Here is a 24696-nt window from a genome sequence, read left to right as displayed (position 1 = left end):
CCTTCCCCAAGGAAGCAGCAGCAGTGGACACGTGCAACCCATCCTGAGAAAGTCTGAGAATCCATCACTTCAGAGTAGCAGCCGTGTTAGTCTGTATTCGCAAAAAGAAAAGGAGTACCTGTGGCACCTTAGAGACTAACCAATTTATTTGAGCATAAGCTTTCAAGCTCACGAAAGCTTATGCTCAAATAAATTGGTTAGTCTCTAAAGTGCCAGATGTACTCCTTTTCTTTTTGAGAATCCATCGGAATTTAGGGGAGAGAGCAAGATCAAGACCAAAACTATCTGGTCCAGTTTGACTGATACACATAAAATGAGACCAAGTAGTCCCAGTGGTTCCTCACAGATGCATTATAAAAAGAAGAGTACCAAAAGCCAGTGGAAAATTTTACAAGAGAATTTTGGCATTAAAACCATTGTGAAGTAGCAATCAGCATGTTCCAGCAACATTTTCTGGCAACTGAGCAGCCACAAGACGCTCCACTGGAGAATATGCTTGTATTTTAAAGCAACTTCACAAGTTCTCAGAGAAGTATATTTTATCAGAGCTGGTCGGAAAAAAGTTAGACAGAACCATTTCTGGAGAACGCAGCTCCACCAAAATGAAAAATACTTTATGAAATCGTGTTGATTTCACCAAAAATGGAAAGAAGTTCCAATTATGTCAAAATGTCCCATTTCAACGTTTAAGAAAAAAATGGTTTAACTTTTCCTTTTTTGTTTGGAATTTTTTTTCAAATTTTGTATGCTATATATTATAAATAAAAGTCAAATGGAAGTGAAATGTTCCCATTTTACTGAAACTAACTATTTTGACTGACCCAAAATGAAACTTTTGACGTTTTCTTTCATTGAGAAATTTCAAATTTGGGCTGTTTGTTTCGAATTGGAACTAAAACAGATGTTGATGTCTTCACTGAATTCCCACTCTGCACAGCTCTACATTTTATACTTATACATTTATACTTATACTTCCAGCTTAATATATCCGGGCCCAAAATTTTTAAGCCTGAAGTTCAGCACCGAATCCATTTTGGGACAACTAGAGCAGTGGCCCAATTTTCAGAGGTGTGCTGAGTTCCTGCAGCTTCCGTGAACTTCAGTGAGGAGGCTTGGACTATTTTTGTTTGTTTTTTCAATTGTTCAGCATTTCTGAAGAGTCAGACTATCCATTTATATATTTAATCAAGGACTCAGGTACCTAATTCTAGACACAAATATTTGAAAAATGTGGCCCTCTTTTCTAAACATTAAGCTTTGGAAAAGAGCGTCAATGGGGAGCCTGGGAATCTTAATGTTTTAAATAAGCTGATGTTTCAACTCTGAAGGCACTTTGCCTGCAATTGATAGTATGCACACTTTGGAAAAGGAATAAATCTCAGGAGCTAAAAAACAATCTGCCATGCTCTCAAACAACTAGCAACCTTTATCCAGGAATCATTATGAACAACCTGCTCTGCTCTGGAAACAATTACTCTGGCATTCACCACAGAAAAATGATCAAAGGCAATATAAGATAATGTCTCAAACATTCCTGGAAATCTTGCACGCTCCAGTGTTAACAGAACTTAGACATATTTGAACAATCCAAAAACAAAATGAACTGTTTAAGTTAAAAAAAAATCAAGACTTTAATCAACAAAGTTTCCTTGGTAAAAACAAGATCTGAAATACTAATCTGTAAATGATTTACATCCCTCACTAACCTTTGGAACATATTTCATTAAACTCAAATAAACCCACGTATAATAAGTATCATTGCAGAGAGTTCAACACTTTCCAAAGCAAATGAAATTGAAGCTACCTTCTCTGCACTCTGATATTACAGAACACATGGTATTGTATGAACAACCCACAAGCTGGAGATAAGGAGAAATACTTGGCACCAAAGCAAGCTAAGGCTGGAGTCTTATTGTTAAATTCAACAAAAATGAGCTGATAAACGAATAAACTGGGTTCCCAATACTAATGAAAAACAAAAATCCTAGATTTTTTCTAATATTGGTCCTCTGTCTACACTACACAAAAATCTACCATATTAAAGCACTGTACTTGAGCCTGGTAGGGGCCCATCATGTCCTTAAACATGGTTTGGTTTTCCCTATGTGAATAAGATCAAAACATACAATCTAGGAGCAAGGTACTTAAGGTCTGGGAAAATTTGCAGTGCAGCTAGTGCCACCCCAACACCAGATGATATGACAACCAGAACCATTATAAGAGAGATCTTTTTATTAACATACTATTGGGAATAAAGATCACTTGAGTCCTATACTGTCACTGATTCTCAAACAGTTTGACTCATTGACATCAGTATTTTGTATATTTATAACGTTATCACCTAGATACCATGTTGATGGGCATTCTAGAAATGAACTAAAAATTGTACGCATATATTAATCCATGACTTGAATGCTGTATATTCTGACTGTTCTATCCTAAACCAGCAATGCATTACATCATTCTGTAATGACAGGTTTCAGAGTAGAAGCCATGTTAGTCTGTATCTGCAAAAAGAAAAGGAGGACTTGTGGCACCTTAGAGACGAACAAATTTATTTGAGCATAAGCGTTCGTGAGCTACAGCTCACTTCATCGGATGCATTCAGTGGAAAATACAGTGAGGAGATTTATACACATAGAGAACATGAAACAATGGGTGTTACCATACACACTGTAACCAGAGTGATCACTTAAGGTGAGCTATTACCAGCAGGAGAGTGGAGGTGTGGCGGTGGGAGAAAACCTTTTGTAGTGATAATCAAGGTGGGTCATTTCTGGCAGTTGACAAGAATGTCTGAGGGTATGTCTACACTACGGAATAAGGTCGAATTTATAGAAGTCGTTTTTTTAGAAATCGGTTTTATATATTCAAGTGTGTGTGTCCCCACAGAAAATGCTCTAAGCGCATTAAGTGCATTAACTCGGCGGAGTGCTTCCACAGTACCGAGGCTAGAGTCGACTTCCGGAGCGTTGCACTGTGGGTAGCTATCCCACAGTTCCCGCAGTCTCCGCTGCCCATTGGAATTCTGGGTTGAGATCCCAATGCCTGATGGGGCTAAAACATTGTCGCGGGTGGTTCTGGGTACATATCGTCAGGCCCCCGTTCCCTCCCTCCCTCCCTCCCTCAAAGCAAGGGCAGACAATCATTTCACGCCTTTTTTCCTGAGTTACCTGTGCAGACGCCATACCACTGCAAGCATGGAGCCCGCTCAGGTAACCGTCACCCTATGTCTCCTGGGTGCTGGCAGACGCGGTACGGCATTGCTACACAGTAGCAGCAACCCCTTGCCTTGTGGCAGCAGACGGTACAGTACGACTGGTAGCCGTCATCGTCATGTCCGAGGTGCTCCTGGCCACGTCGGCTGGGAGCGCCTGGGCAGACATGGGCGCAGGGACTAAATTTGGAGTGACTTGACCAGGTCATTCTCTTTAGTCCTGCAGTCAGTCCTATTGAACCGTCTTATGGTGAGCGGGCAGGCGATACGGACTGCTAGCAGTCGTACTGTACCATCTTCTGCCGAGCAGCCATGAGATGTGGATGGCATGCAGTCCTTCTGCACCGTCTGCTGCCAGCCAAAGATGTAAAAGATAGATGGAGTGTATCAAAACAAGAAATAGACCAGATTTGTTTTGTACTCATTTGCTTCCCCCCCTCCCCTGTCTAGGGGACTCATTCTTCTAGGTCACACTGCAGTCACCCACAGAGAAGGTGCAGCGAGGTAAATCTAGCCATGTATCAATCAGAGGCCAGGCTAACCTCCTTGTTCCAATAAGAACAGTAACTTAGGTGCACCATTTCTTATTGGAACCCTCTGTGAAGTCCTGCCTGAAATACTCCTTGATGTAAAGCCACCCCCTTTGTTGATTTTAGCTCCCTGAAGCCAACCCTGTAAGCCGTGTCGTCAGTCGCCCCTCCCTCCGTCAGAGCAACGGCAGACAATCGTTCCGCGCCTTTTTTCTGTGCGGACGCCATACCAAGGCAAGCATGGAGGCCGCTCAGCTCACTTTGGCAATTAGGAGCACATTAACCACCACACGCATTATCCAGCAGTATATGCAGCACTGGAACCTGGCAAAGCGATACCGGGCGAGGAGGCGACGTCAGCGCGGTCACGTGAGTGATCAGGACATGGACACAGATTTCTCTGAAAGCATGGGCCCTGCCAATGCATGCATCATGGTGCTAATGGGGCAGGTTCATGCTGTGGAACGCCGATTCTGGGCTCGGGAAACAAGCACAGACTGGTGGGACCGCATAGTGTTGCAGGTCTGGGACGATTCCCAGTGGCTGCGAAACTTTCACATGCATAAGGGCACTTTCATGGAACTTTGACTTGCTTTCCCCTGCCCTGAGGCGCATGAATACCAAGATGAGAGCAGCCCTCACAGTGGAGAAGCGAGTGGCGATAGCCCTGTGGAAGCTTGCAACGCCAGACAGCTACCGGTCAATTGGGAATCAATTTGGAGTGGGCAAATCTACTGTGGGGGCTGCTGTGATGCAAGTAGCCCACGCAATCAAAGATCTGCTGATATCGAGGGTAGTGACCCTGGGAAATGTGCAGGTCATAGTGGATGGCTTTGCTGCAATGGGATTCCCTAACTGTGGTGGGGCTATAGACGGAACCCATATCCCTATCTTGGCACCGGAGCACCAAGCCGCCGAGTACATAAACCGCAAGGGGTACTTTTCGATAGTGCTGCAAGCACTGGTGAATCACAAGGGACGTTTCACCAACATCAAAGTGGGATGGCCGGGAAAGGTGCATGATGCTCGCATCTTCAGGAACTGTGGTCTGTTTCAAAAGCTGCAGGAAGGGACTTTATTCCCAGACCAGAAAATAACTGTTGGGGATTTTGAAATGCCTATAGTTATCCTTGGGGACCCAGCCTACCCCTTAATGCCATGGCTCATGAAGCCGTACACAGGCAGCCTGGACAGTAGTCAGGAGCTGTTCAACTACAGGCTGAGCAAGTGCAGAATGGTGGTAGAATGTGCATTTGGACGTTTAAAGGCGCGCTGGCGCAGTTTACTGACTCGCTTAGACCTCAGCGAAACCAATATTCCCACTGTTATTACTGCTTGCTGTGTGCTCCACAGTATCTGTGAGAGTAAGGGGGAGACGTTTATGGCGGGGTGGGAGGTTGAGGCAAATCGCCTGGCTGCTGGTTACGCGCAGCCAGACACCAGGGCGGTTAGAAGAGCACAGGAGGGCGCGGTACGCATCAGAGAAGCTTTGAAAACCAGTTTCATGACTGGACAGGCTACGGTGTGAAAGTTCTGTTTGTTTCTCCCTGATGAAACCCCCCGCCCCTTGGTTCACTCTACTTCCCTGTAAGCTAACCACCCGCCCCTCCTCCCTTCAATCACCGCTTTCAGAGGCAATAAAGTCATTGTTGCTTCACATTCATGCATTCTTTATTCATTCATCACACAAATAGGGGGATGACTACCAAGGTAGCCCAGGAGGGGTGGTGGAGGAGGGAAGGAAAATGCCACACAGCACTTTAAGCACAGCACTTTAAAAGTTTACAACTTTAAAATTTATTGAATGACAGCCTTCTTTTTTTTGGGTAATCCTCTGTGGTAGAGTGGCTGGTTGGCCGGAGGCCCCCCCACCGCGTTCTTGGGCGTCTGGGTGTGGAGGCTATGGAACTTGAGAAGGAGGGCGGTTGGTTACAGAGGGGCTGCAGTGGCAGTCTGTGCTCCAGCTGCCTTTGCTGCAGCTCAACCATACACTGGAGCATACTGGTTTGGTCCTCCAGCAGCCTCAGCATTGAATCCTGCCTCCTCTCATCACGCTGCCGCCACATTTGAGCTTCAGCCCTGTCTTCAGCCCGCCACTTACTCTCTTCAGCCCGCCACCTCTCCTCCCGGTCATTTTGTGCTTTCCTGCACTCTGACATTATTTGCCTCCACGCATTCGTCTGTGCTCTGTCAGTGTGGGAGGACAGCATGAGCTCGGAGAACATTTCATCGCAAGTGCGTTTTTTTTTCTTTCTAAGCTTCACTAGCCTCTGGGAAGGAGAAGATCCTGCGATCATTGAAACACATGCAGCTGGTGGAGGAAAAAAAAGGGACAGCGGTATTTAAAAAGACACATTTTATAAAACAGTGGCTACACTCTTTCAGGGTAAACCTTGCTGTTAACATTACATACATAGCACATGTGCTTTCGTTACAAGGTCGCATTTTGCCTCCTCCCACCGCGTGACTACCCCCTCAACCTTCCCCCCTCCCTGTGGCTAACAGTGGGGAACATTTCTGTTTAGCCACAGACAAACAGCCCAGCAGGAATGGGCTCCTCTGAGTGTCCCCTGAAGAAAAGCACTCTATTTCAACCATATCTCACTCTCCTGAGGATAACACAGAGAGATAAAGAACGGATGTTGTTTGAATGCCAGCAAACATACACTGCAATGTTTTGTTCTACAATGATTACCAAGTACGTGTTACTGGCCTGGAGTGGTAAAGTGTCCTACCATGAAGGACGCAATAAGGCTGCCCTCCCCAGAAATCTTTTGCAAGGGCTTTAGGACTACATCTAGGAGAACCGCAAATGCCAGGGCAAAGTAATCCTTTCACATGCTTGCTTTTAAACCATGTATAGTATTTTAAAAGGTACACTCACCAGAGGTCCCTTCTCCGCCTGCTGGGTCCAGGAGGCAGCCTTGGGTGGGTTCGGGGGGTACTGGCTCCAGGTCTAGGGTGAGAAACAGTTCCTGGCTGTCGGGAAAACCGGTTTCTCCGCTTGCTTGCTGTGAGCTATCTACAACCTCCTCCTCATCATCATCTTCTTCGTCCCCAAAACCTGCTTCCGTATTGCCTCCATCTCCATTGAAGGAGTCAAACAACACGGCTGGGGTAGTGGTGGCTGAACCCCCTAAAATGGCATGCAGCTCATCATAGAAGCGGCATGTTTGGGGCTCTGACCCGGAGCGGCCGTTCGCCTCTCTGGTTTTCTGGTAGGCTTGCCTCAGCTCCTTCAGTTTCACGGGGCACTGCTTCGGGTCCCTGTTATGACCTCTGTACTTCATGCCCGGGGAGATTTTGACAAATGTTTTGGCATTTTGAAAACTGGAACGGAGTTCTGATAGCACAGATTCCTCTCCCCATACAGCGATCAGATCCCATACCTCCCGTTCGGTCCATGCTGGAGCTCTTTTGCGATTCTGAGGCTCCATCATGGTCACTTCTGCTGATGAGCTCTGCATGGTCACCCTGCTGATGAGCTCTGGCCAGCGTGGCAAGCTGCAGGTGACCATGCAAACAGGAAACTGAAATTCAAAAGTTCGCGGGCCTTTTCCTGTCTACCTGGCCAGTGCATCTGAGTTGAGATTGCTGTCCAGAGCAGTCACAATAGAGCACTCTGGGATAGCTCCCGGAGGCCAATACCGTCTAATTGCGTCCACAGTACCCCAAATTCGACCCAGCAAGGCCGATTTAAGTGCTAATCCACTTGTCAGAGGTGGATTAAGGAAATCAATTTTAAGAGCCCTTTAAGTCGAAAAAAAGGGCTTCATCGTGTGGACGGGTGCAGGCTTATATCGATTTAACGCTGCTAAATTAGACCTAAACTCCTAGTGTAGACCAGGGCTAAGTCACTTTTGAAAATGAAACTACAGGACTACAATTTTCAAAAGTACCTAACTATTTCATGCTTAACAGTTAGACACATACAAGAGAGTTATCAAGCCATGAACACTGTGGGTTTCAGTTTTTTATAAATCAAAAGGAAGATGAAGCAGTATAAGGGGTCAATAGATTTTGCTGAAAAAAAGCTTACCAAATCTAATGTCAAGTGTTTTATTATTTAAAAGCATTTTCTGTATTTAGATCCTCCTGTGAGGTTCCAACAACCCACACAAAAGCAAAATCCTAATACAAGTGAACCACAGAGTGAAACCAACCTATCAAGTTTCAATAGACCAACAGAATGAAATGCAAAAACTGACCACAACAGAAAATCAGATTTAGCAACTTCACCTCGCAATCTCAGATTTATTAATACTGAAAGGATTTTTTTTTAAACACACAAATGATTTCATATTCACAGCATTACTCTAAAAACGCAGACTGGAACCAGGCTAATACATCAACTCAGTTACTTAAAATATCAAAAAGAAAAGGAGTACTTGTGGCACCTTAGAGACTAACCAATTTATTTGAGCATAAGCTCACTTCATCTGTAGCTCATGAAAGCTTATGCTCAAATAAATTGGTTAGTCTCTAAGGTGCCACAAGTACTCCTTTTCTTTTTGCGAATACAGACTAACACGGCTGCTACTCTGAAACCTTTCATTTGCATGTTAAAGAAACTACCTAAGATGGTATTACATGGATTCTTTTGTGCAACAGTTAATTAAAAAATATGCACAGATACAGGTTTATCTAATTATCAGGAAACAAAAGGAAATCTGTAGGATAATACCATCTGTGTTGAAATTTTGGAAGTTTTAACACCCTAAGGATATGTCTACACTGCGGCGTAAAAACCCCCACTCTACCTACAAACAACTTGTGTTAACCCAGGGCTTGAACCCAGGGTCCCAGGACCCCACAGGCATGGAGAGTCGAAACCTGAGTCAACCCAGGACCCAGGGTTTATGCCCCACTGCTTTGCAGCGTAGACGCAGCCCCACTGAACTCATGCTCTGGGAGTCCAGCAAAAGTATTCCACAGTCCCATAGGCTGACTTCCTTTGTCCTCTAAGATATATCTACACTGCAATTAAAAACCCACGGCTGGCCCATGCCAACTGACTTGGGCTAATGGACTGTTTAATTGAGGTGCAAATGTTCAGGTTCAGGCTGGAGCCTGGGCTCTAAGACCCTGAGCTCTAAGACCCTGAGAGGTAGGAGAGTCCCAGAGCCCAGGCTGCAGCCCGAGCCTGAACATCTACACCCCAGTTAAACCATCCCTTAGCCCAAGCCCCACAAGCCCGAGAAAGTGGGCATGGGCCGTCAAGGGTGTCTAACTGCAGTGTAGACAAACCCCTAGACAGTCAAGTTTGGTGGACAATCAAGTTTTCCCACAGTGCACCACAGAAAACTAGGTCACACTTTGAGAGGACACGAGGAAGTCTGGGGCACAGGTGGTTGGACTCAGGCCCACATTATGCAGTGTAGAAACTGGAGCCCCAAGTTAAGATACAGGATTCAACAATTCCTAACCTGGAGATTAGAAGGCAGTGTAGATGCTCAAGCCTTAAAACCCAGGGTCTGCTAATATGAGTTTTACTAACCTTGGTCTTACATTGCAGTGTAGACACACCCTCAGACTCTGGTTCAGTCACAGGGTCCTAGGACTCTGTGGGAATGAAGGGCTTGAGTCAGAGTCTCAGGGTTCAAGCCCTCTTGCTTTGCAGTGCTAACACAGTTCCCCCTCAACTTAGGTCCTGGAAGTCCACCAAAAGCAACCCACAATCCCATGGGCCAACTTCCTTCATCTTCCCTATCCCGAAAACTGCCAATCAACTCCAGAGACCTGGAAGCAACTCCCCTTGTGGTAGTGCAGCAGCTCGCTGAGTCAGCAGTTAACTCTTCCATTGTTTTTGGACCACTAAGCTGCAAACACACCATCACAGAACCTCCTACGTTTGCAATGGAGACTGACCAGAAGAAGTCCTTTGCAAAGCATGCTGCTTCAAGGTCTGGGAACACAGTTAGATTTTGGTGAATCTCTGGTGCAAGGCCAACAAAACAGTAGACTTTAGTAAGGGTACCAGGGATGATCACACAAACCAGCAAATAGTAAAGGAGCTGGCAGCACTGCAAATTTACCAAACAGGTTACAAGTGCAGAGAGTGGATTAACTGACTCAATACCAAGTACCAGAGAATCGGGAACCAGAACTGCGCCTTGGGCAACTCACCGACATCTTGTCCATTTTATGAGTTTGACCAGGTGTTGTGTGCTACACCCAGCACAGAGCAAATAATGGCACACGGTGGCCTGCAAGCTGGGGTGCGATCTGCTGGCCCCAGAACCCAGCATGGGAACTGGTGGGAGCAAGCAGAAGGTGCAGAGTGAGGCCAGTGAAGTGTCTCTGCTGGTGACACCAGTCCCAGAAAAGACTTTGCTGCTTCTGCAGCAATCTTGGGGTTGTACCCGGAGAAGCTTTCTGATGCCCCTCCCCCCACCCCCGAAGAAACAAAGCATCATGGAACTGGCAGCAGACAAGGAAGAGACAGAAGCCACCCTGAAGCCTGGCAAGTTTCTGGCTCCATTTTAATGTTTACTAATATAGGACTAGGAGTGACTTCTGTTGTATGAACCAATGAAGCACTTATGAAGCCCCAGCTAGCAACATGGTGGAATGAATGCCAGCAGCTTGGCTCCCTCCCGCACCCTACCCCAAAGAGTTCAAAATGGCAACTGGGAAATGCAAACAGCAAGTCTTGAAAGTAAATTTTTTAGAAAGGAGCACATTTTTGCCAGGGCCTCTGAAAACAGTGTACGGTTGATAAGCCCAGGCAAAAGAGGGTATGTGGGGTCCCCCAGGATAACAGTGGACAGTAACTAGACATTTATGACAAGGTAATCTGGTGGGAATAGTGCCCCAGCCTGTTCATGAATGTAGACTACCAATCAGCAAAAGAACAAAACAAAACCCTGGCATCATGAACTTTTCCAGTGCAACCCACGTTGACATTCATAAATTGACCTCTGTAGTCCCTGAAGGCCTGTATAACAATGGAGTAGTACCCTTTTATGTTTATGTACTCATGTGCTCCTGAGGAGGGCAAACAATGGATACGAGTCCCATCAATGGCCCTGGTGCAGTTTGGAAACCCCATTCTCTCAAAGCCAGCACTTACCTCAAGAATATCTTTTATGCCTGCCACCTTGAGGTAAACCACACCCCTGACTGCCTCAGAAACCTTGCCACCACTTTACCCACTGTCAACTTTTCCACACCAAACTGGTTAGCAATCGACCTGTAGCAGTTTGGGGAAGCCAGCTTCCAGACAGTTACAGCCCATTTCTGGACCAGTTTGGCCACTCACATGTGTGTATCTTTACACTGGAGGCTCAGGGCAAGCTGTGCACAAAGCTCCAGAAACGTAGCTTTCTTCATGCGTTTCTTCTGGACCCACTGTTGGTCATCCCGGGTCTGCATGACGATGTGGTCCCACCAGTCTGTGCTTGTGGCCCTGCTCCAGAAGCGACTGTCTAAGTAGGGGGCATCAGCAGCTGTTCCAAGTGACATGAGCAGCATCAGCCAATTTGAGTCTGGCATCCCTGTGTCCTCCACCTCCTCCATTATAAGTTCTGTCAGGTTTCTTCAGTGAATCAGAAAATGTTGCTGAAATGTTCACCAGCATCTCACAGAAGCTCTGCCCTTTTCCTGACACAGGAGTGAAAGCATAAGCAACAGAAATTCTTCAAAAGGTGCCTCCTCCACACTCCTGTGTGCTGGGAGCACACAGACCAAAATGACTGCTTGGCAGGATGTGTTGGCAGGCTGTGCCAACTTCCTGTAACATGCAGCATGGACAGTCAAGTTTCCCCACAGTGCACCAGGGTCAAAGGGCTAGAATAGCCACATTTCAGGAAGATGCTAGGGATTCTGGGATATGGTTGATTTGACTCTGGTCTGCACCCCGCAATGTGGACGCCAGAGCCCCAAATTCAAGCCCGGCTTAGTGAATTCTTAACCTAGGGTTGACAATCAGTGTAGATGCTCAAGCCCTGGGTTCTTGAACCCAGGGTCAGCTGACTTGAGTCCCACTAACCCTGGGCTTACAATGGAGCACAGACATACCCGTAAGAACTTTAGTGTAATTAGGGGTATCTCTAAAGAATCACACAGCAATATTTTACTGTGTCTTCAACTGACATGACACAAGTGGCTAAAAACCAATAGAGATTGTCCACAAAGTCAACAACAGGTGGATCTTACATATGCATCATATCTGTTATCCGGCACAATGACCGATTCCTGTAATGGGTTAGACACATGGCTATTTTGCTATGTAGGCAGGCAACACTAACCAAAAAGAAAAGGAGGACTTGTGGCACCTTAGAGACTAACCAATTTATTTGAGCATGAGCTTTCGTGAGCTACAGCTCACTTCATCGGATGCATACCGTGGAAACTGCTGTTAACACGGCTGTTACTCTGAACACTAACCATGACACTGTAACTGGTAAAAACAGTCCTCCCTCCTCCCATAACTCTGTTCGCTTATTTGTAGATGTTAAGGTCAGACGGGACCACTGTGATCACAGTCTGCATTGATGCAGCTGCGCCACTATAAGCTCTATAGTGTATTAGCTCTAAGCCGACGGGAGAGAATTCTCCTGTCAACTTAATTAACCCTCCCCAAGGAGTGGCGGTATGTTGGTCGGAAAGCTTCTCCTGGCAACATAGGGCTGTCAACACCAGTGCTTAGATTGGTGCAACCTATGTCGCTCAGGGGGCTGCGATCTAAGTTATACCAACATAAGCGGTAGCGTAACCATAGCCTGAATGTTAGACCACTGGTTACAATGAGTTTGGTAAGTTTTATAAGCCCCTTTTAGAGCAAGAGCTCAGTTAGCAATCACAAATTTTTTCACAAAGGGTTGTTTTAAATAATTTCAGGATACAATTTGCACCCGTGAATCTACTAAACTGATTCAGTACTTCTAACAGTCACTCCCTTTTCACTTTTTTTCCTCAACCTCTGTTCGGTTTCAAAGCTCATTGTGATTCATACTCAGTTGCCAACAGCAAGCAAGGTTTGCCTACTGATAGTTCAGCAGTTTCCCATAATTAGAAACATACAATTAGCCAAAAATGTATCTTAAATACATGTGAGAGCTTAAATTACAGTATTCTGCACCTGTGTACCTTGTAAATATGGCATCATAATTATAATTTTTAAAACCACACAAATGTTTCAAGATTTATAGTCACATCAATATTCCTCCCCAGTTTGAAAGAACTTTTACTCTGATAAGAACAATAACTTGAAGACTTACATTTAAATACAGATAGGAGGGCTGGGCTAATGGCCTAATTGTGTATCCGCTTTGTTATATGATTGAAGAGGGTTTGATTTCCAGACATGTATTCCTCCCTCCAGGACAGTAGGAGTCAACAGTATTTTAAGGGCATATGGTCAGCTCCCGGGAGCGAAGTGCATCATTTTGCTCTGTGACCATGTAGACATTTAATGCCCTAGGACAATGAGTTACATCATGGAATTACAGGTTTCAGAGTAATAGTCGTGTTAGTCTGTATTCGCAAAAAGAAAAGGAGTACTTGTGGCACCTTAGAGACTAACCAATTTATTTGAGCATAAGCTTTCATGAGTATGCATCCGATGAAGTGAGCTGTAGCTCACGAAAGCTTATGCTCAAATAAATTGGTTAGTCCCTAAGGTGCCACAAGTACTCCTTTTCATCATGGTATCAAGAGACCATCAAAACCTCCAACTTCCAAATAGACATGCTGACCTCCCTCTCTGCTCATCTCTCCTCCCACGGCTACAAACATGAATCAATTCCTTAAATTCTTCACAATCTACACATCTGGAAACTGGCTAAATTTGAACCCACAGCACCAAATTGCTTCTCTCCCCACATCCCAGTTCTATCCTATTCTGGATTCTAGCTGTGTTCCTCCCCACCGATGATTCCCAGTCCAAAGGTGAAGGACAAGAATTGGTAGCGGGGAAGCAGGCTGATCAGGGAAGTTCAGGCCAAAGATCTACCAGTTTTTCAGACCAAAAGGGGGGCTACTGGAATCAAGACTTCTACAAGTAAGCATCATAACCTGCCCTGCATTCCCCTCACTACTGAAACTACTCGCAGATAGTCCTGGCCTAACGTTCAAAACCCTCAGCCAGTTTCCCAGTGCTATCCACCTGGGAAATAGTTTCCTGCAGGTTAAGGAACAACTACGGCCCAAAATTAAAGTTTTGTTCAGCCTTCAGCTGGAAGAATGAAGGACTTGTACCTTGAACGCAGAGCATTAAAGTAACAGATAAGCAAGGGATGCCTCAAGTTCCAGCTGGGATGCGATGAAGCAATCTGATGTTTTAAATTGTAATTTTTTACATTTTCTATTCCCATAAACATTTTGCCCAATGGTTAGGCTCCACTAAACCCCACTCTCCTACTGGAACTCCTCTAAACTCTTCTTGAACCACTGGCACCTTCAAGTGGTACCCAGCAGCTCCTCATCTCTTCTTGCTCTAATGGAGCAGTAGTCCTTAGCAAAAGCAGTTAGTCTGATTTATCCTTGTTTCCAGCTGTTTTTCCAGACATCCAGGCTCTTCCAAGGCTTGTAGAAGGTGCTGGAAACAAACAGCAGCCATCTCTCCATGACGGAAGCAGGCAGTATTTAACTTCAGATTGGGAGGGGTCCAAATGAGGTAATTGAGTACAAAGAATTTGTTCTGCTCTATCTTCAAGTTTTATTCAGCCGTATAAACTCAGTGTATTTTCATATTTACAGTTTGTACAGCATTGTTTATTTAATCGCACTATATAAATATCAGGAATGTTAGGCTTTTTCCATTTAGGCATTTTCACATTCAAGCCAGCTGTTTCTCCTAACGCTCAAACTGTTTTGATAAATTATAATTTCCTAATGACCCACAATATGACAGTGAGACAGGAGAACGATTGCTAACTTTCTGTTCCAGAACGCTAGGACTGTGATTTTCCCCTGTCTACTCATCTTTAGCTAAAAAGAAAAGCTATTTTGCACAGTCAAGGAGAAATTATGGGAACTAAACATTAAGTACTCCTTAATATCTGGCAACCCTTATTGATTGGTCAGGCCAAATGTGTACACTTAGCTCCCCTGAGGAAGCAAGTGTCTTCTTTGTTAAACTGAACAAAACCCAAGATTAAATAGAAACTCCCGATGACTACACTCATATGCTGTTCAAAATTCACATTGTTATTCTTATGGGTAAGTCTCATTTTTCTAATTTTTTCGTTGCCACGAATATGCTGTAGTTATCTAATGTCATAACTAGGGCCTTACCAAATTCACGGCCATGAGAAACACATCACTGACCATGAAATCTGGTCTTTTGTGTGCTTTTACCCTATATTATACAGATTTCACAGGGGAGGCCACTTTCTCAAACTGGGGGACCTGACCCAAAAGAGAGTTACAGGGGGTCACAATTTGGGGGGGGGGGGAAGGGGGTCGCGATATTGCCACCCTTACTTCTGCGCTGCCTTCAGAGCTGGGCGGCTGGAGAGTGGTGGCTGCTGACTAAGGGCCCAGCTCTGCAGGCAGCAGCCCAGAAGTAAAGGTGGCAATACTCTACCAGGCCATCCTTACTTCTGTGCTGCTGCTGCTGGCGGCAGCTCTGCCTTCAGAACTGGACTCCAGGCCAGCAACCACCGCTTTCCAGCTGCTCAGTTCTGAAGACAGCCACCGCCACCAGCAGTGCAGAAGTAAGGGTAACAGGACCACAATCTTACAACCCTCCCACAACTCCTTTTTGGGTCAGCACTCCTAACATTGTAACACCATGAAATTTACGGTGAAATCACAACATTTACTATTTTAAAAATCCTATGACCATGACATTGACCAAAATGGATTGTGAATTTGGTAGGGCCCTAGTCAAAAACAATTGATCCTACGATTAGAGAGACAAGGGGTTGAGGTCATATCTTTTATTGACCAGCGTCTGTTGGTGAGAGACACGCTTTCAAGCTTACACAGAACTCTTCTTTAGGTCTTCTTCAAAGCTGTATGTTGCTTGAAAGCCTGTTTCCCTCACCAACAGAAGCTGGTTCAACAAAACATATTACCTCATCCACCTTGTGCCTCTAACATTTATCTAGTCAGGCTTAAAAACACCTCTTGCTGGCCAACTATCTTATGGTCTGGGCATTTATTTTTAATAAAAATCTACAATACCAAATAATAGGAAAGACTGATCCTCCCACATGGACAAATATTCAGCTTCTCTGAATATAAAATAAACCCAGCTCCTCAATTATGAAGCACACCTCTTTCAAGAAAGTCTGGGAAAACAAAAAGACATGCTCTCTCTTGACCCACCAGCGCTCAGATTGGAGCAAGTTTCAAAGTTAGGCGCCTCTCACTGAGCACACTTACCAATAGCAACCTACCATTTATAGCAAGGGAGTTTCAGATGGAATGCCCTCACTACATGCAACAGCAGTATTGTCCAGGGAGAAAGGCACTCTCTCAGGTAACCAATGTCCAAACGATTACATTTTAACAACAACTTTTGTAATAAACTTCAATCGCCCTTTCATATTTTGGAATAATCTGCAAGTGCATTTATTTTCAGCTATCAAAATCCACACATTTCTATGCTAGAGGTTTCTGGAAAAAGAGACAGACTCACTAAAAAAAACCCTCCAAAAAAGGATAGTTTTTAGGGGCTTGTATCTCACACTAAACTGAAGTTGGAGTTTTTCAGGATATTACTTTTGCACTGAAAGAGTAAGTGCTGTAAATTTGGGGAGGATTCACTACTCATATATAAAGCAGAGATTAAATTTTCATCAGTGTTACCTTAACTGTGAATCCACTACAGAATCTTCACAATACAGGAAGTGTTAGTGTTTACGCTACAAGCAGCTGAGAGTGTTTGCGAAATAGCTCAGACAGTGCAGTGGAGGCCATGGCCAACAGCCTATTGATTTCTAAGGACATGTCTACACTGCAAAGAAAACCCCCCAGTGTCAAGTCTCTGAACCCCAGTCAATTGACTCAGGCTACGGGGCTAAAAAAGACAGACAAGACATTTCCCAGGTTTCAGAGCCCGGGCTCCACACCCAACCCAAATGTCTACTTTAGCCCTGCAGCCCGAGCTACACAACTCAGCAGTGCCATGGGTTTTTCTTTGCAATGTACACATACCCCAAGTGGAGGTGGGCTGTAAAACACACAGATTTAATTTCCTTCCTCATAGTAATCCAGTTTCCCCATGTATAGTTATTTTTCTCCCTTGCTGAAAAGACCCTTATGAACATTAACAACAAGAGAGCACAGAAACTCTTATAAATCAAATTTAAAGGGGATTTTTAAGGGACGAACTATGTGAAGCATGCTCTACTCAATTTAAAAACTTATCGAGTTTACCTTATCCCTTTAAAAGCAGCAGTCAGTTCAAGCAAACGAAACCGAAGCTCCTGCAGCTCAGTAAAAGGATAGGTTTCAGAGTAGCAGTCGTGTTAGTCTGTATCCGCAAAAAGAAAAGGAGTATTTGTGGCACCTTAGAGACTAACAAATATACTCAAATAAATTTGTTAGTCTCTATGGTGCCACAAGTACTCCTTTTCCCTATTTTTAGTAAAAGGACAGTTGCCGGAGAGAAGACTTAGTTGTAATATCATTGCTTCCAGTTCCCCGTCTGCTACCTTTCCCACCTCCTCAATGATGATTTAATAGGAGTTATTCTTGGACATAATTGTGAGATCAATCAAATCCCATCTGTTCCCACCAAATTAACAAAAAACACTTGCTCAACACCACTCACACATCATCAGAAAGTTTAAAAGTAAACAGCCTTGAAAGTAAAGGAAATTCTCCAGGACGTACTTATCTTGCCAGTTGCTCTCAATATAACCTTTCTGGGGGCAGGGGAGAAACCAACAAAAACAAACAGCCATATCTGACACCTGAAAATCATGACTTTTGATTGATATGGTCCATTCAGATCATAAGTAGAAAAAAGAGTTAATTGACAATGTGCATTTTTGTTTTAACATCACCATTTTTCAGTTTCCATATTTTTAATTAAAATATTTTTTCCTTGTTCTGTCCTCCCAATTTGTATCTGCTTCATGCAGTTTTAGTTAATTATGACTACAGATGCTGCTGTGTGGCATTTTAGTTATTAAGAAGGGTCAGCAACAAAGTACAATAAGGCTAGAAACCCAAAACACCCTACAATGAGCACCTCTAGCAGCCCCTTACTTTCACTGAGAATGTGATTTTTTTTTTTTTAAATCAGGCAGCAAGAGTTGGGAGGGTGGGGAGTGAGAGCAGGGATGAAGAACAGAGGAGTCAGTAGCATTCTTGGTGTAAGTGAGAAGAAGTGGATGAGTAAAAGGCAACAAGTCTGGGTGGTAGGGAGGTTAGCGATATAGGGGAGAGCAGGAGGGCAACAAAGCAGCAGGAAAAGACTAATGAATCTTTATGTTCCTTTGCCTCCTGTTGTCCCAGGACAGATGGAGGGTGAATTCCCTCAGGCCTGTAAAGTGCTTTGAGACCCTCAGTTTCAGGGATAGAGGCTGTGTTCCTGCCTTCCCAATACTTGACTGCAACAGACAATACTGCTGGTTCCTGAGCAATCACATAAATTTTGGACTGAAGGGGCATGGTGCCACTCATCTGACCAATTCCAAAATTTCTGGGGCTGTTCTAGGTATCACTGGAAAGAACCTATTGATTTCGGTAAAAATTGGAAAACCGGAAAAGCCTGATTTCCATTGGTGCAAGTGAGAGAAGAAGGACCACAGAGTGCCCACTGGGTGCAGCAGGCAGAGGAGTGTCTCTGGTGCCCCCTGCTTCTGCCTACACTTCACAGGCAGCAGCTTTATAAGATAGTCTCTCACTAGGTGTACAGCTCAGCCTACAAAAGCAACAATGCATTGGAGCCTCTAGTTTATTGTCATTTCCGTTATCTGGCAGAGGTACCTCAAAATGTTCACATAGGGCCTCTTGTTAATTTACAAATCAGAACGAAAGAAAGAATGACAGAACGACAGAAAATAAATTCCATCTTTGAAGAAAAGATCACACGTAATATGACAACTCACTGGTCACCAGACATAAAATTGTCAGCACTTGGATGTGTTTCTTCAGTAGTTATTTCCCCATGTTGCTGACATAAGTAAACATCAACTTGCCTTAGTGCCTTTTCTACTTAAATGTAATCAGGTAAGTTTCATAATGCAATGTACTTTGAATAATGTTGGGTGTGTAACAGTTGAGTTTCCCTTCTGGCTTTACAAACCTAATTTAATTCTACTCCCTTGCATGGACAAGACTTTGTAAAGCCTTGTATCCAATGATCTCAAAGCACTTTACAAAGGTAAGTGTCTTGTTCCCATTTTACAAATGTGATATGAAGACATGGCCACATGCGGTTTCCTCTGCGACCTCAAAAAAAAAAAAAATCAACATTTCCTTACTTTAAGGATCACTGTAACAATGCACAAGGCCATGGAGCACGCATGCACATCCCAGTCCCTTGAGTCCTTTAAAACAGGCAACTGTAGTTGCAGACCACAAGACTAGGAACAAGTATATGACCTATACAGGAAGCCAGGTATAAGGCTTTCTGCCTCTCATGAGGGGCAAGAGACAGGAAAAACTCAGCATCATGGAAGGACCTGCAACACCACCCTACAGAGTAGCCAGGAACGGCTAACTGGAGCATACTATCCCTCCCACTTCCCCTCCAGCTACCAGAAAGCAGGAAAGTCTCTGTTTTTAAGTGTCTTGTATTACTTTGAGCCTCTTGCATCTTCCATTATTTAATAAACCTATCCTGAAAAAAGACATGAAATTCAACTCAAGCACTTAGCCTTTATTTGCACAGCCCCAGGCTGGTGAATCCGCCAACTGGCATACAGTCAAGATATCCTACTAATTAGGATCCTATTTCAGGGAGTGAATCCAAAGTCAAAGTTCTCCAACCACCCAACATCAACTTTATGGACTTGAAATCTAAACGGAACATACATTACCATACTACAGTGCTTGGAGCATCCAGCAACCCACAGACCATGGAATGGCATTCTTAATGAAAACATCTCAACATAAAATTTCAGCTAGAAAATTAACCCAAGTTAACCACTTGACTAACACGAGTGGAACGTTACAGGGGAAAAACCAGCTGTACTAGGTACAATAGCACAATGGTAGGACAATACATACACTAAGGACTAGTAGCAAGGTTACTATATCTACAGTATTTAAAAAACTTGTGTCATGAAGCGTATCAGAAGTTGCATACTAAAAACTATGCTGAAAGAAGTTCAACTTGCCAGGTCAGGCACCCAGAAGTTAGGAAGTGGCAAAACTTGACAATCAATGGGAGTGGAAAGAAAAGGAGTACTTGTGGCACCTTAGAGACTAACCAATTTATTTGAGCATGAGCTTTCGTGAGCCACAGCTCACTTCATCAGATGTTTACCGTGGAAACTGCAGCAGACTTTATATACACACAGAAATCATGAAACAATACCTCCTCCCACCCCACTGTCCTGCTGGTAATAGCTTATCTAAAGTGATCAACAGGTGGGCCATTTCCAGCACAAATCCAGGTTTTCTCACCCTCCACCCCCCCACACAAATTCACTCTCCTGCTGGTGCTAGCCCATCCAAAGTGACAACTCTTTACATAATCAAGTCGGGCTATTTCCTGCATAGATCAAGGTTTTCTCACATCCCCCCCACCCCCATACACACACAAACTCACTCTCCTGCTGGTAATAGCTCATCTAAACTGACCATTCTCCAGGTTTAAATCCAAGTTAAACCAGAACATCTGGGGGGGGGGGGGGGGGGGTAGGAAAAAACAAGAGGAAACAGGCTACCTTGCATAATGACTTAGCCACTCCCAGTCTCTATTTAAGCCTAAATTAATAGTATCCAATTTGCAAATGAATTCCAATTCAGCAGTTTCTCGCTGGAGTCTGGATTTGAAGTTTTTTTGTTTTAAGATAGCGACCTTCATGTCTGTGATTGCGTGACCAGAGAGATTGAAGTGTTCTCCGACTGGTTTATGAATGTTATAATTCTTGACATCTGATTTGTGTCCATTTATTCTTTTACTTAGAGACTGTCCAGTTTGACCAATGTACATGGCAGAGGGGCATTGCTGGCACATGATGGCATATATCACATTGGTGGATGTGCAGGTGAACGAGCCTCTGATAGTGTGGCTGATGTTATTAGGCCCTGTGATGGTGTCCCCTGAATAGATATGTGGGCACAATTGGCAACGGGCTTTGTTGCAAGGATAAGTTCCTGGGTTAGTGGTTCTGTTGTGTGGTATGTGGTTGTTGGTGAGTATTTGCTTCAGGTTGCGGGGCTGTCTGTAGGCAAGGACTGGCCTGTCTCCCAAGACTTGTGAGAGTGTTGGGTCATCCTTTAGGATAGGTTGTAGATCCTTAATAATGCGTTGGAGGGGTTTTAGTTGGGGGGCTGAAGGTGACGGCTAGTGGCGTTCTGTTATTTTCTTTGTTAGGCCTGTCCTGTAGTAGGTAACTTCTGGGAACTCTTCTGGCTCTATCAATCTGTTTCTTTACTTCTGCAGCTGGGTATTGTAGTTGTAAGAAAGCTTGACAGAGATCTTGTAGGTGTTTGTCTCTGTCTGAGGGGTTGGAGCAAATGCGGTTGTATCGCAGAGCTTGGCTGTAGACGATGGATCGTGTGGTGTGGTCAGGGTGAAAGCTGGAGGCATGCAGGTAGGAATAGCGGTCAGTAGGTTTCCGGTATAGGGTGGTGTTTATGTGGCCATTGTTTATTAGCACTGTAGTGTCCAGGAAGTGGATCTCTTGTGTGGACTGGACCAGGCTGAGGTTGGTGGTGGGATGGAAATTGTTGAAATCGTGGTGGAATTCCTCAAGGGCTTCTTTTCCATGGGTCCAGATGATGAAGATGTCATCAATATAGCGCAAGTAGAGTAGGGGCTTTAGGGGACGAGAGCTGAGGAAGCGTTGTTCTAAATCAGCCATAAAAATGTTGGCATACTGTGGGGTCATGCGGGTACCCATAGCAGTGCCGCTGATCTGAAGGTATACATTGTCCCCAAATGTGAAATAGTTATGGGTAAGGACAAAGTCACAAAGTTCAGCCACCAGGTTAGCCGTGACATTATCGGGGATAGTGTTCTTGACGGCTTGTAGTCCATCTTTGTGTGGAATGTTGGTGTAGAGGGCTTCTACATCCATAGTAGCCAGGATGGTGTTATCAGGAAGATCACCGATGGATTGAAGTTTCCTCAGGAAGTCAGTGGTGTCTCGAAGGTAGCTGGGAGTGCTGGTAGCGTAGGGCCTGAGGAGGGAGTCTACATAGCCAGACAATCCTGCTGTCAGGGTGCCAATGCCTGAGATGATGGGGCGCCCAGGATTTCCAGGTTTATGGATCTTGGGTAGTAGATAGAATATCCCAGGTCGGGGTTCCAGGGGTGTGTCTGTGTGGATTTGATCTTGTGCTTTTTCAGGAAGTTTCTTGAGCAAATGCTGTAGTTGCTTTTGGTAACTCTCAGTGGGATCATAGGGTAATGGCTTGTAGAAACTCGTGTTGGAGAGCTGCCGAGCAGCCTCTTGTTCATATTCCGACCTATTCATGATGACAACAGCACCTCCTTTGTCAGCCTTTTTGATTATGATGTCAGAGTTGTTTCTGAGGCTGTGGATGGCATTGCGTTCCGCATGGCTGAGGTTATGGGGCAAGTGATGCTGCTTTTCCACAATTTCAGCCCGTGCACGTCGGCGGAAGCACTCTATGTAGAAGTCCAGTCTGCTGTTTCGACCTTCAGGAGGAGTCCATCTAGAATCCCTCTTTCTGTAGTGTTGGCAGGGAGACCTCTGTGGATTAGTATGTTGTTCAGAGGTATTTTGGAAATATTCCTTGAGACGGAGACGTCGAAAATAGGATTCTAGGTCACCACAGAACTGTATCATGTTTGTGGGGGTGGAGGGGCAGAAGGAGAGGCCCCGAGATAGAACAGCTGCTTCTGCTGGGCTGAGAGTATAGTTGGATAGGTTAACAATATTGCTAGGTGGGGTGAGGGAACCATTGCTGTGGCCCCTTGTAGCATGTAGTAGTTTAGAAAGTTTAGTGTCTTTTTTCTTTTGTAGAGAAGCAAAGTGTGCGTTGTAAATGGCTTGTCTAGTTTTAGTAAAATCCAGCCACGAGGAAGTTTGTGTGGAAGGTTGGTTCTTTATGAGAGTATCCATTTTTGAGAGCTCATTCTTAATCTTTCCCTGTTTGCTGTAGAGGATGTTGATCAGGTGATTCCGCAGTTTCTTTGAGAGCGTGAGGCACAAGCTGTCAGCATAGTCTGTGTGGTATGTAGATTGTAATGGATGTAATGGAGTGGGAGGCTGCTCAGCACCTTTGAAAGTCAAGCCACTTATTTAGGTATGTAAACAAAGATTGAAAAGCCTAACTTCAGCTACCCACTTCTGAAAGACTCTGCCAGAGTGCTTCTAATATAAAATCCAGAAATGCTTCATTATCTACATAAATACAGAACTACTGAAACAGAGCCATCTCTTTGGTGAAAGGCAGCAGTCGTGTCACACTGCACAATAGTAAGAAGAGAAGCTTCAGCAAAGTATCTCTGGACAAACCCTTACTCTTAACATCCAGACAGGGTAGACAGGACATTTGTTTTTAAAACTCTCATTTGAAACACAAATTGAGTGTGACGAATCTTACTGTAGCTTCTGAACCTGTAGTCCAAGAGAGTTTAGTTTCTACCTGGATTGCAAATTTAATGTCTGGACGATAGACAACACTATGGTGTTGATACTGGCTGGCAGTATAAACAACAGGCAAGCCACGACGTGCCTTTTTTTCTATTTCTTTTGTTTGTTTCGGTAAAAATTGGATCCATACAATACGCTTAATCTAACTCTAGATTGGACCCCAAACATTTTCCTATGAGAATTTATGCTCAGCACTCTGAAGGCAGAATGAATTCCACAAGAACAATACTTTAGCACATCAGCAGACTTTGTATTTAACATAAGCAAGCATGCATTAGCAACACAACCCTTGACCCTCTAACCTAGACCCTGCCTCTGATTTGCTGAATGATACTGAGTGACTTTCTTCATCTTCTATTTCAGTTTTCCCAGCTTCGATCACAGCTGGCAAAGGAAAAGAAGTAACTACTGCTTTGAAACCATGCATTCTTTCTTTATTAATTTAAAAGAAAAAAGTAAGATAACTGACAAGATAGCCCGGGTGGGGTGGGAAGGACAAGGCCACATTGCTTATTGTAGCCACACTACAAATGAAAACTGTTTGAATAACCGCCTTCGGTTGCTTGGGCCATCCTCTGGAGTGGATTGGCTGGGTGCTCGGAGCCTCTTCTCCCCCCTTTCCCCCCCCCCACACATTCTTTGGCATCTGGGTGAGGAGGATATGGAACTTGGGGAGGAGGGCAGGCGGTTATACAATGGATGCAGCGGGACTGTTGGCTTTCCTGCAGCTCCACCAGACAGAATCACAGAATATCAGGGTTGGAAGGGACCTCAGGAGGTCATCTAGTCCAACCCCCTGCTCAAAGCAGGGCCAATCCCCAATTTTTGGCCCAGATCCCTAAACGGCCCCCTCAAGGATTGAACTCATAACCCTGGGTTTAGCAGGCCAATGCTCAAACCACTGAGCTATCCCTCCCCCCAGACGCCTCATCATGTCTGTTTGCTCCCCCATTAGCCTCAGCATCGCCTCATAGAATCATCATAGAATATCAGGGTTGGAAGGGACCCCAGAAGGTCATCTAGTCCAACCCCCTGCTCGAAGCAGGACCAATTCCCAGTTAAATCATCCCAGCCAGGGCTTTGTCAAGCCTGATCTTAAAAACCTCTAAGGAAGGAGATTCTACCACCTCCCTAGGTAACGCATTCCAGTGTTTCACCACCCTCTTAGTGAAAAAGTTTTTCCTAATATCCAGTCTAAACCTCCCCCACTGCAACTTGAGACCATTACTCCTCGTTCTGTCATCTGATA

The 24696-nt window shown here is 44.6% G+C and overlaps 2 protein-coding genes across 2 annotated transcripts in view; both read right to left on the bottom strand.

Annotated features, from left to right (window-relative positions):
• The window catches only part of ATRN (attractin), a 273056-nt gene that overhangs the window by 208051 nt on the left and 40309 nt on the right, over positions 1-24696 (bottom strand). The window lies entirely within an intron of this gene.
• LOC125635131 (uncharacterized) lies at positions 1300-7037 on the bottom strand. Its single transcript, XM_048846397.2, has 3 exons — positions 6632-7037; positions 5681-6058; positions 1300-1337 (listed from the first exon to the last, which is right to left on the bottom strand). The coding sequence occupies exons 1-3, from the start codon at positions 7035-7037 to the stop codon at positions 1300-1302; spliced, it is 822 nt and encodes a 273-aa protein (XP_048702354.2).

This window comes from Caretta caretta, chromosome 4, assembly GCF_965140235.1.
Source record: "Caretta caretta isolate rCarCar2 chromosome 4, rCarCar1.hap1, whole genome shotgun sequence".
Classification (NCBI taxonomy): Eukaryota; Metazoa; Chordata; order Testudines; family Cheloniidae; genus Caretta; species Caretta caretta.
The sequence above is the reverse complement of the archived record's forward strand: the minus strand, read 5'-3'. Positions and strand labels throughout refer to the sequence as shown.